The 13,053-nt window shown below is 39.9% G+C and overlaps 1 protein-coding gene across 1 annotated transcript in view; it reads left to right on the forward strand.

Moving 5' to 3' along the window:
• Window positions 1-630: 630 nt before the first annotated feature.
• LOC129833394 (serine/threonine-protein kinase LMTK2-like) overlaps window positions 631-13,053 on the forward strand; it is a 58,270-nt gene continuing 45,847 nt past the window's right edge. Inside the window, exon 1 of the mRNA XM_055897965.1 lies at window positions 631-1,142. Coding sequence (XP_055753940.1) covers window positions 1,040-1,142 — 103 coding nt within the window. The 5' untranslated portion in view covers window positions 631-1,039. The remainder of the gene's footprint in view (window positions 1,143-13,053) is intronic.

Raw genomic sequence — 13,053 nt, forward strand, 5'->3', positions numbered from 1 at the left:
CACACACACTGCTGTTACGCTGTTATATATCCTGATTGCCTAGTCACTTTTATCACTAGCTACCTACCAGTACATACTGTGTTACCTCAACTACCTCGCACCCATGCACATTGACTCGGTACAGGCACTCCTTGTATATACCCTCGTTATTGTTTTTATTGTGTTACTATCTACTTTTTTATTTAGCAAATGTTGTTCTTACTTTTTAAATCTGCATTGTCAGGTATAGGCTCGTAAGTAAGCATATCACTCTAAAGTCTACACCTGTTGTATTCGGCGCATGTGACCAATAAAATTTGATATGATAAGCATACCTTTCCAAGACCTTTGCACCCCCTAAGAAATAACAATTATAGGGGAAACACTGGATGTATAGCCTACAAGTCCATTAAATCAGGCAGGTAGAGTAGTTCATCTTTCATAAAGCACTGGAACAATGCTTGAATACCTCACATGTCAAGTGACTGGTCTAAAAACGCATCTAGCTTTACGTTTGACACCAAGCAATGGATGTGGACAGGGAATTCGAAGAATGGTAGTGATTGGTCATATCGGTACATTATTAATACAGATTAATGGGTTGTGATTCGCTATTGTATATGTCTCAATATGCACGCCCCCATGCTATGACGTTGTAGGAACATGGCGCCTCTGAGGAGAGGTGGTCCCTGACAGTTTGGACTAGTGATAAAATATTACGTATGAATAAATGTAGAGCACTGCCGGCAAAGCGTATTTATCTAAATATTATTGTTCTAGAAAGGTAATATACCTTTTCTATTTTTCATGGATAATGAAACGGCATTGTTTGAGGCATTGATAGCTCATGTTAGCTTGTCGTTGCTATTGACGCTAGCCAACGCGTTTAGTCATAATACAATGTTTGCTGTGCGGGCATTTTCGTTTAGCCTGTAGATCTAACCATATATTTAACTTATTATCAATGAAATTTAAATTTTATGTAGTTTATTAGTATTTAGTTATAATTTTTGACGATTTTGGATTCTCATTAGCTAGTTAGCTAGCTAAGCTAAAAAGGATGGGGAACCGTCATGGATTTGTGTTGTTGCTGGCGACTGGAATTTTTCTGTCGGCGTTATTTCTGGCCGAAGGTGCTCCGCTTCCGTATTCTGACACAACAGGTAAGATGACTCTAAATATATTTTGTTTACCATGTCACTGAATGAACTGTTACCAACAGTTATTTCCAATTAGTTTCAGGCCAATGCCATTATGCTAGTTAGTTCATTAGTAAGAGGAATAGTGTAACAAGCTAGTTAACTAGTAAGCCATATCTCGCTAGCGACTCGCTCAAGAAGCTAACGCCAGGAGGATAGGCAGCTATTTAAATAACTAGCTAGTTAGCTTGCCAATGCTAACTAACGTTCAACATAGCCAGACAGCAACCGCTGAGGGACACGAAGGGGGTATTTTGTTGTTTGTTATAGATTTGAGACGCGTTGAGCTAACGTTAGTATGTCAATGCAATGTAGATGAGCTATTTGAACTGACTTGCTAGATTTTAAGGGTAGTAAACTCAGTACTCATACACCTGGCCAGTCCATTTACAACAGTTAGTTTTATCCAGTGCAGTTGTGCTTAGTAGTAGTATCCGTTCATAACACTATTTGCCTTCAACAGTTCACTCTTGCTTTGATAGTTTGACAACTGTAACACTGGTTCTGATGAAGTGATTCACCTAATGACAATGTGTGTTGACAACCATAACATCTGAAGTTGAACTGGAACACCATTTAAAGTTTTGTCTGATGAACCAAACTAGCCTTATCAAAGAAATACAGTGTATTCGTTAAGTATTCAGACCCCTTGACTTATTCCATATTTTGTTACATTACAGCCGTGTTCTAAAATGTATTAAATGTTTTTCCACAACAATCTACACACAATACCCCATAATGACAAAGCAAAATTTTTTTTTTAGAAATGGTTGCAAATTTATAAAACATTCAAAACAAATACCTTATTTACATAAGTATTCAGAGCTTTTGCTATGAGACTCAAAATTGAACTCCGATGCATCCTTTTTCCATTGATCATCCATGAGATGTTTCTACAGCTTGATTGGAGTCCACCTGTGGTAAATTCAATTGATTGGACATGATTTGGAAAGACACACATCTGTCTATATAAGGTCCCACAGTTGACAGTGCATGTCAGAGCAAAACCCAAGCCACGAGGTTGAAGGAATTATCCGTAGAGCTCCGAGACAGGATAGTGTGGAGGCACAGATCTGGGGAAGGTTACCAAAAAATGTCTGCAGCATTGAATGTCCCCAAGAACAGTGGTCTCCTTCATTTTTAAATGGAAAAAGTTTGGAACCATCAAGACTGTTCCTAGAGCTGGCAGCCTGGCCAAACAGAGCAATTGGGGGAGAAAGGCCTTGCTCAGGGAGTTGACCAAGAACCTGATGGTCACTCTGAAAGAGCTCCAGACTTCCTCTGTGGAGATGGTTGTCCTTCTGGAAGGTTCTCCCATCTCTGCAGCACCACCAATCAGGCCTTTATGGCAGAGTGGCTAAACGGAAGCCACAGTAAAAGGCACAAAACATCCCACTTGGACTTTGCCAAAAGGCACCTGAAGAACTTTCAGACCATGAGAAACAAGATTCTCTGGTCTGATGAAATCAAGATTGAACTCTTTGGCCTGAATGCCAAGCATCACGTCTGGAGGAAACCTGGCACCATCCCTACGGTGAAACATGGTGATGGCAACATCATACTGTGGGGATGTTTTTCAGTGGCAGGGACTGGGAGTCAGGATTGAGGCAAAGATGAACAGAGAAAAGTATAGCGATCCTTAATGAAAACCTGCTCAGGACCTCAGACTGGGGCGAACGTTCACCTTCCAACAGGACAACGACCCTAAGCACACAGCCAAGAAAACACAGGAGTGGATTTGAGACAAGTCTCTGAATGTCCTTGAGTGGCCCAGCCAGAGCCCGGACTTGAACCCGATATCTCTGGAGAGACCAGAAAATAGCTGCAGCAACGCTCCCCATTCAAGTTGACAGAGCTTGAGAGGATCTGCAGCAAAGAATGGGAGAAACTCCCCAAATAAAATTTAGTTAGTCACATGCGCTGAGTACACTTTGAAGGAGAAGTCGTTGTCCTGGCACCACATGGCCAGGTCTCTGACCTCCTCCCTATAGGCTGTCTTGTCGGTGATCAGGCCTACCGCTCATCGGCAAACTTAATGATGGTGTTTGAGTCGTGCCTGGCCGTGCAGACATGAGTGAACAGGGAGTACAGTAGGGGACTGAGCATGCACCCCTGAAGGGGACCTGTGTTAACCTTTCTAGGACACACGTTCCGCTAGCGGACCCCCCCCCCCCCCCCCACAACATTCCGCTGAAAAGGCAGCGCGGGAAAATCAAAATTATTTTAGAAATATGTAGCTTTCACACATTAACAAGTCCAATACAGCAAATGAAAGATAAACATCTTGCTAATCTACCCATCGTGTCCGATTTAAAAAATGCTTTACAGCGAAAACACAACTAATGATTATGTTAGATCACCAAGTTCAGAAAACACACAGCCATTTTCCCAGCCAAAGATAGGAGTCACAAAAACTGAAATAGAGAGAAAATGAATCACTAACTTTTGATCTTCATCAGATGACACTCATAGGACAGCATGTTACACAATACATGTATTTTTTGTTCGATAATGTGCATATTTATATACAAAATCTTAGTTTACATTGGCGCCATGTTCAGAAATGCCTCCAAAATATCCAGAGAAATTGCTGAGAGCCACGTCAAATAACAGAAATACTCATCATAAACTTTGAAAGATACATGTTTTACATAGAATTAAAGATACACTTGTTCTTAATGCAACCGCTGTGTCAGATTTCAAAAACTTTACGGAAAAAGCAAACCATGTAATAATCTTAGACGGCACGCAGAAAGAAAATAAAAAATTCTCCGCCATGTTGGAATCAACAAAAATCAGAAATTACATTATAAATATTCCCTTTGATGATCTTCATCAGAATGCACTCCCAGGAATCCTAGTTCCACAATACATTGTTGTTTTGTTGGATAATGTCCATTATTTATGTCCAAGTAGCTACTTTTCTTAGCACGTTTAGTACACATATCCAAACGCTCGTGCAGGTCCAGCCGAACGTCGGACGAAAACTTCAAAAAGTTATATTACAGGTCGAAGAAACTTGTCAAACTAAGTATAGAATCAATCTTTAGGATGTTATCATAAATATTCAATAACGTTCCAACCCGAGAATTCCTTTGTCTGTAGAGAAGCAATGGAACACAGGTCGCTATCATGTGAAATGCGCGTGACCAGGACCTGGCTCTCTGCCAGACCACTGACTCAAACAGCTCCCATCCGGCTCCACTTCACAGTAGAAGCCTCATTTAAGGTTCCACAGACTGTTGACATCTAGTGGAAGCCGTAGGAAGTGCAAACAGATCCAAATCCTACTGTGCATTCAATAGGGGCTGATTTGAAAATCGACCAACCTCAGATATCCCACTTCCTGGTTGGATTTTTCTCAGGTTTTCGCCTGCCATATGAGTTCTGTTATACTCACAGACATCATTCAAACAGTTTTAGAAACTCCAGGGTGTTTTCTATCCAATAGTTATAATAATATGCATATATTAGCATCTGGGACAGAGTAGGAGGCAGTTCACTCTGGGCACGCTATTCATCCAAAAGTGAAAATGCTGCCCCCTATCCCCAAAAAGTTTTAACTTCCTGACTGATGTCTTGAGATGTTGCTTCAATATATCCACATAATTTTCCTGCCTCATGATGCAATCTATTTTGTGAAGTGCACCAGTCCCTCCTGCAGCAGAGCACCCCCCACAACATGATGCTGCTGCCACCCCAGTGCTTCACGGTTGGGATGGTGTTCTTCGGTTTGCAAGCCGCCCCCTTTTTCCTTCAAACGTAACAATGGTGATTATGGCCAAACAGTTCTATTTTTGTTTCATCAGACCAGAGGACATTTCTCCAAAAAGTACGATCTTTGTCCCCATGTGCAGGTGTAAACCGTAGTCTGGCTTTTTTATGGCGGTTTTGGAGCAGTGGCTTCTTCCTTGACGAGCGGCCTTTCAGGTTATGTTGATATAGGACTTGTTTTACTGTGTATATAGATACTTTTGTTCCTGTTTCCTCCAGTATCATCACATGGTCCTCTGCTGTTGTTCTGGGATTGATTTGCACTTTTAGCACCAAAGTACGTTCATCTCTAGGAGACAGAACGCATCTCTTTCCTGAGCAGTATAACAGCTGCGTGGTCCCATGGTGTTTATAATAGCATACTATTGTTAGTACAGATGAACGTGGTACCTTCAGGCATTTGGAAATTGCTCCCAAGGATGAACCAGACTTGTGGAGGTTTACAACTTTTTTCTGAGGTCTTGGCTGATTTCTTTTGATTTTCCCATGATGTCAAGCAAAGAGGCACAGAGTTTGAAGGTAGGCCTTGAAATACATCCACATGTACACTTCCAATTGACTCAAAGTATGTCAATTAGCCTATCAGAAGAGGATCTTCTAAAGCCATGAAATCATTTTCTGGAATTTTCCAAGCTGTTTAACTTCTTATGGGTCCCACCTGCCCAAATTCCTGTGAAATTGCTGAGCGCGAAATTCAAACTACAGAATTATAAATATTTTACTTACATAAAATCACAAGTGTAATACATAAAAAATATAGCTTAACTTATTGTTAATCCAGGCGCTGTGTCAAATTTCAAAAAGGCACACCATGCGATTATCTGAGGACAGCTCCCCACATACAAAAGCATGAAAAACATATTTCAACCAGGCAGGTGCACCACGAAAGTCAGAAATGGCGATATAATAAATGCCTTACCTTTGATCTTCTTCTGTTGGCACTCCAAAAGGTCACAGATATATCACAAATGGTCCTTTATTTCGGTAATGTCCTTTATATCCATAAAAATTCAGTTTAGTTGGCGCGCTTCATTCAATTATCCACCCAGTTTCCCTCCATCAAAATGCAAACAAAATGAATCCCAAACGTTACTAAAACTTTTCCAAGCAAGTCAAACAACGTTTATAATCGAACCTTAGGTACCCTAATACATAAATAAACGATCAAATTTAAGACGGAGAATCGTTATTGTCTTCACCGGAGAAAAATACCAAAGCACGCGCTCTCTTCCACGCGCTTGGAAACACTACAGCCAAAATAGGAGCCACCTAGGAAAACTACAATTTCTGGCTCATTTTTCCAAAAACCAGCATGAAAGTCTTTCTAAAGACTGTTGACATCTAGTGGAAGCCCTAGGAACTGCAATCTGGGAGGATTTCCGCCTTATAATAAAAGTGACAGCCTTTGAAAACAGTGGTAGGCTGGGGGGGGGGGGGTCCTCTGGGTTTCGCCTGCCATATCAGTTCTGTTATACTCACAAATAATTTTAACATTTTTAGAAACTTTAGAGTGTTTTCTATCCAAATCTACCAATTATATGCATATCCAAGCTTCTGGGCCTGAGTAACAGGCAGTTTACTTCGGGCACGCTTTTCATCCAGATGTGAAAATACTGCCCCCTACCCAAGAGAGGTTAAAGGCACAGTCAACTTATGACCCACTGGAATTGTGATGCAGTGAATTATAAGTGAAATAATCTGTCCGTAAACAATTGTTGGGAAAATGACTTGCGTCATTCACAAAGTAGATGTCCTAACTGACTTGCCAAAACTATAGTTTGTTAACACGACATTTGTGGAGTGGTTGAAAAACGAGTTTTAATGACTCCAACCTAAGTGTATGTAAACTTCCGACTTCAACTGTAATACTTCTTGAGCTCCTGTCCGTCTTATAAAATATTAGCTCAAAAGTATGGTGGAGCGCCTATACTTATATGTAAACAGTACCTGCACCCAAAATGAGTACCGACACTTATTGCAGTCCAAGTCAAGCACTGGTCATTACCATCTGATAGACAAGCATTTATCAGTCACACATACACTCCCAATAGCCCCTACACCCCAAACACAGGTTTCAGTAGGTGAGGCTTTGATAGGAATCACTATGCTCTCTATCTATCCACGTTTTCATTGACTAGGCCTAACTGAAAATAGGCTTTAATATTGATAGAGGTTCCTTGTTTCGTTGTTTTATCTAAAGCAGAGTATACGTTTAACCGATCACCAGACAAGACTGTGTTGACCCATAGCTTGGGTGTTCACCTGGCCTTTAGCCACCCAATATTGTAGTGCCTATTGTCATGGGTGATCTCTGTGACAGGTGATAATTTGGCACAGGGAGTCTTTAATTGCTTTTATTGAGTAGGTTACATTGGCTACATTGGCCATTGATGTGCCTCTGCACAGTTTCCGCAGGGATTTGCTTAGTATCGTGTTTTAACTAAACACATATCCTCTGCTCTGTCATGCAAGCGCAGTTTAGACTGGATGCTTTGATTTGGTTTGACTGTCCCTGACAATGGAAGAAAGCAATACTTTACAATAAATAGTAGGGCTGCACGATTAATCGAATTCAGATCGAAATTGACATGTTCAATATCCATATCACAAGAGGCTGAGATGTTCTCCTTTGACACTCCATTATCACACCAACTAGACTACAATACCTCCTCCAATGAGATGCGCTAGACTCTTTAACTCTCTACATGCACAGAGGATGCTGACCAATCACAAGCAGGCTTTCTCACTCTCTGCATGGCATGCATGTTGGCCAATCATAAGCGTCCCCGTTTAAAGCACACAGTTAGGTTCTGGTGAGGAGAGAAAGGGCTTTACCAAAGACGGTACAGTATGAGGTTTAGAAACTCTGTGGCTTTACCTCAGCATGTGTGGCGGAAACATGGGTGCTGCTAGTGCTAACGAGAATGTCGATTTGGTGCCAAAGAAGGGCGCATTTTCAGTGGTATTGCATTATTTCAGCTACAGGCAAACCGATGTCAACCAAATGCAAGTGTTGTGCACAACCTGTCTCAGAGTTGTGGCGACAGAGGCAACACGACACATTTATTAATACATTTGAAGAATAGCCATCATATTCTTTTGAAAGCGCCCGACAGCAGCAAAGCTCCTCTGCCACAAGCAGCCACCGACATTAAACCGGCATTGATTGCTGATGTGTTTTCAAGTGTAACTCCCTGCGAAAGAACAACCACCGCAGACACAGAAATCAGAAGCTAACACCTATCACATAGCCAAAGACATGGTTCCTATTTACACAGTCAGCAAAGATGGCTTCAAGAAGATGATAAACAAGCTGGACAGGAGATACAAGATTCCATCTCACATATATTTCTCCCAAGTTGCCATCCCAACACTCTATAACAAAATTACGGGAGAAGTTGAAACATGTCGAGTTGAATTACTGGACCAGACTCCAATGAGTTGGACACAGGCTGCACCTCGCAATCGGTAGGCTACGTGCTACATGTTTTTAAGGCACTTTGACTTATAATTTAAATTAGAATAACTATTGAGCCTACTTATCATACGCTTCCTATTCCATTTGCAGCCTATGGCTGCCTGAATAAATAATTAACTTAGGTTATATAAGAACTCATAATGGTGAAATCGGAACTCATAATGTTATTCTTTAAGTGATGCGCTTATAGCGCACTACATGTTGATGATCATGTTAAAAATGTATGTTAATATATAGGTGTAATAAACCCTATATAATGTTGGAGTAGGGCTGAGTGATATGGCAAATAAATTATCATGATCAATATATTTTTTTCATTCGATAACGATAATTATCATTATATTAATCAAATAATGTTTAAAAGGTGCATATCTGCTTCAAACTCAAGAATGCCTTAATAACCTGTTGGGGATGGGGGCGCTGTTTAGACTATTTATGCTAATGTGGCTAATTTTTTAAACGGCTTCCCACAAAATCCTTGATCGTACAATATGCATATTATTATTATTATTGGATAGAAAACAGTCTATAGTTTCTATAGGAGTTGAAATTTTGTCTCTAAGTGGAACAGAGCCCATTCTACAGCAATTTCCCTGACATGGAGTCAGATTTGAGAAATGTTGGGCACTTTTCTGAAGTCAGTTAAAAGGGCACTGTCGTTGCTATGACTATACGGACACTTCTTACGTCTTCCCCTGGATGCCTTTACGTGATGACGATTCCAACGGGCTCGATTGCTCGTTCACAGGCCCTACAAATGAAAAAAACCTTTAGCTAGCAAGTCTTTTCTTGCTGCGTAACGCGCGTGGAAGACACCGACCCTCTCCTGTTCCAAGCGTTAGTTTAGCCTGTTATATTTCTCCGGTCATCTTTTCACTCGTTATAGGAGTTACAAACATCACAAAGTAGTTAATTTAAAGCGTTTTATAGCAATTTATATCCGTTTAGTGCGATTTTGGGACATTTATTTTTGCAACGATGTGAAAAGTTGGGCACGCTTTTCAGTTCATCCCGAACGTAGTTGACATTTCCACATGGCAAGAGGACAGCTTTCCACCAAAAGACGATTTCTCCCAAGAAAGGATCCTTTGCCCAAGATACTGATGGAAGAACAGCTCAAGGTAGGACATTTTTATTATGATAAATCGTGTTTCTGTCGAAACATTTTAGTGGCTTAGGACGCCATGTTTTTTGACGTAGCTTCGCTTGGCGCAAACTGTATTGAAAAGTAAGGATAAATTAAAAAATGTAATAACGCAATTGTATTAAGAATTAAATTGTCTATCAATCCCTGTCCACCCTATATTTTTTAGTCACGTTTATGAGTATTTATGTATAAGAGTAGATCACTGTCTAAGTGGCGCAAGGACAAATTCTGACCAGCCGAGTTACATTTCACATTGTCTAACCATGATTTTGGTGGCTAAATATAAACATTTTCGATCAAACTGTATATGCATGTTGTAATGTGATGTTACAGGAGTGTCATCGGAAGAATTCTGAGAAGGTTAGTGAAAAAATTAATATCTTTTGGCGATGTTGACTTTTATCGCTCACTTTGGCTAGAATCAATGCTGGGCTGCTAATTGCTATGTGCTAAGCTAATATAACGATTTATTGTGTTTTCGCTGTAAGACACTTAGAAAATCTGAAATATTGTCTGTATTCACAGGATCTGTGTCTTTCGATTCGTGTATGCTGTGTATTTTTACGAAATGTTTGATGATTAGTAGTTAGGTAAACACGTTGCTCATTGTAATTATTCTAGTCCATTTGTGATGGTGGGTGCAATTGTAAACTATGCCATATACCTGAAATATGCACTTTTTTCTAACAAAACCTATCCCATACCATAAATATGTTATCAGACTGTCATCTAATGAGTTTTTTTGTTGGTTAGGGGCTATAAATATCTTAGTTTAGCCGAATTGGTGATGGCTACTGGTGTTGGTGGACAAATAAAAGATGGTGGATTATGCTAATGTGTTTTTAGGTAATAGATGTACATCTTTACATATTGTGTCTTCCCTGTAAAACATTTTAAAAATCGGAAATGTTGACTGGATTCATAAGATCTGTGTCTTTCATTAGCTGTATTGGACTTTAATGTGTGAAAGTTAAATATTTTAAAAAAATATTTTTTTTGAATTTCGCGGCACTGGTTTTTCAGTGGGGGGGGGGGGGGTGTGCCGCTAGCGCCACGCTGATCCTAGACAGGTTAACCTCACTAGGGTATGTGGAACGGTAGCGTCCCACCTCGTCAACAGCCAGTGAAACTGCAGGGCGCCAAATTCAAAACAACAGAAATCCCATAATTTTAATTTCAAAATTCCTCAAAGTATTTTACACGATTTTAAAGATACACTTGTTGTAAATCCAGCCAAAGTGTCCCATTTCAAAAAGTCTTTATGACGAAAGCACACCAAACGTTTATTTTAGGTTGGAGCCAAGTCACAGAAAAAGACAGCCATTTTTCCAGCCAAAGAGAGGAGTAACAAAAAGCAGAAATAGAGATAAAAGTAATCACTAACCTTTGATCTTCATCAGATGACACTCATAGGACTTCATGTTCACAATACATCTATGTTTTGTTCGGTAAAGTTTATATTTATATCCAAAAATCTGAGTTTAGGTGGGACGCTACTGTCTCACTTGGCAAAAAGCCAGAGAAAATGCAGAGCGCCAAATTCAAATGAATTACTATAAAAATTACTATAAAAATCTAACTTTCATTAAATCACATATGAAAGATACCAAATTAAAGCTACACTGGTTGTGAATCCAGCCAACATGTCAGAATTCAAATAGGCTTTTCGGCGAAAGCTAACGATGCTATTATCTGAGGATAGCACCATTTGTAAACAAAGAGAGAAGCATATTTCAACCTTGCAGGCGCGACACAAAACGCAGAATTATAAATATAGTTCATGCTTTACCATTGACGAGTTTCTGTTGTTGGCACTCCAATATGTCCCATAAACATCACAAATGGTCCTTTTATTCGATTAACTCTGTCGATATATATCCAAAATGTCCATTTATTTGGCGCGTTTGATCCAGAAAAACACTGGTTCCAATTTGTGAAATGTGACTACAAAATATCTCAAAGGTTACCTGTAAACTTTGCCAAAAAATGTCAAACTACTTTTGTAATACAACTTAAGGTATTTTTCAACGTAAATAATCAATAAAATTGAAGACAGGATGATCTGTGTTCAATACAGGATTAAAAACAACTGTAGCTAGCTTTCTGGTCACGTGCTTCTAACAAAAAGGACCCTCCTTCAAGATGGCCCTCCTTCAAGATGGCCGTACTTCTTCATTACACAAAGGAATAACCTCAACCAATTTCTAAAGACTGTTGACATCCAGTGGAAGCGGTAGGAACTGCAAGAAGGTCCCTTGGAAATCTGGTTTCCCAATGAAAACTTATTGAAAAGAGAGTGACCCCAAAAAAATAAATCTGAATGGTTTGTCCTCGGGGTTTCGCCTGCTAAATAAGTTCTGTCATACTCACAGACATGTTTCAAACAGTTTTAGAAACTTCAGAGTGTTTTCTATCCAAATCGACTAATAATATGCATATCTTATCTTCTGGGGATGCGTAGCTGGCAGTTTAATTTGGGCATGCTTTTCATCCAAAATTCCGAATGCTGCCCCCTACCCAAGAGAAGTTAACAAACCGTGGTTAGAGTGTTGGGCCAGTATCCGAAAGGTTTCTAGATCGAATCCCCGAGCTGACAAGGTAAAAATCTGTCGTTCTACCCCTGAACAAGGCAGTTAACCCACTGTTCACCGATAGGCCGTCATTGTAAATTAGAAGTTGTTCTTAACTGACTTGCCTAGTTAAATAAAGGCTACATTTTTAAAATGATGTTAGCTACATATAAAAATATACTTGAAGGAAAATTGTTCCATGTTTGCGGCCAGGGAGCACGTACCTGGGGTCAATTAAATTGATAAGCCTCTTGAAACCTTCCTTTTCGACTGTGCTAATGTCCTTAGCGATGCAATGCATAATAGCATTTGTGATGTCTTTTGTCTTTTCAATGTTTGCTTGAAGGGCATAAACGCTGTCAGTGTTGACTGCTTCGTGCAAACATCCCTAGATTGGCTGGTGCTTGAGGGGCATTTATCAATACTGTGCTGCAAACTCAAACTTCCTGCATGTTCCAAAGAGTGATTTTGCTTCAGATGTTGAAAAAAGTTTGTTGTATTATCAGACTTTGTAGCCACCTGTCTACGGCACAATTTGCACCGAACATTGCTCTGCTCTTTGTCGGACTTCAAAAAGCCAAACCACTTCCAAATTACTGAAACAGTTTAAACCTTTTTATCAATAATTTCTTCGTTGGAAGCTGCTCCTTCTCCATGGCTATCATTGCCGCTGTTTTCGCCTAAATCACAAATTTTTCATTGGTTAATAGTGGCTACTCCATCACTCGAGGTGCTAAGTAGTTTTTAGTGGGCGTATACCTCTCCACGTGCATATTGTCACTTCTCCGCACATTCCTGCTGCGTCAGAGGTGAAATGGACTGCTGAACCTAATTATTCTATATCGACATTATCGAAAATGAATAAACGTTTTTATATCGTTATTGAGGGAAGTAATTTACCTCTAA

The sequence above is a fragment of the Salvelinus fontinalis genome, chromosome 34, assembly GCF_029448725.1.
Source record: "Salvelinus fontinalis isolate EN_2023a chromosome 34, ASM2944872v1, whole genome shotgun sequence".
In the NCBI taxonomy this organism is placed as follows: domain Eukaryota; kingdom Metazoa; phylum Chordata; class Actinopteri; order Salmoniformes; family Salmonidae; genus Salvelinus; species Salvelinus fontinalis.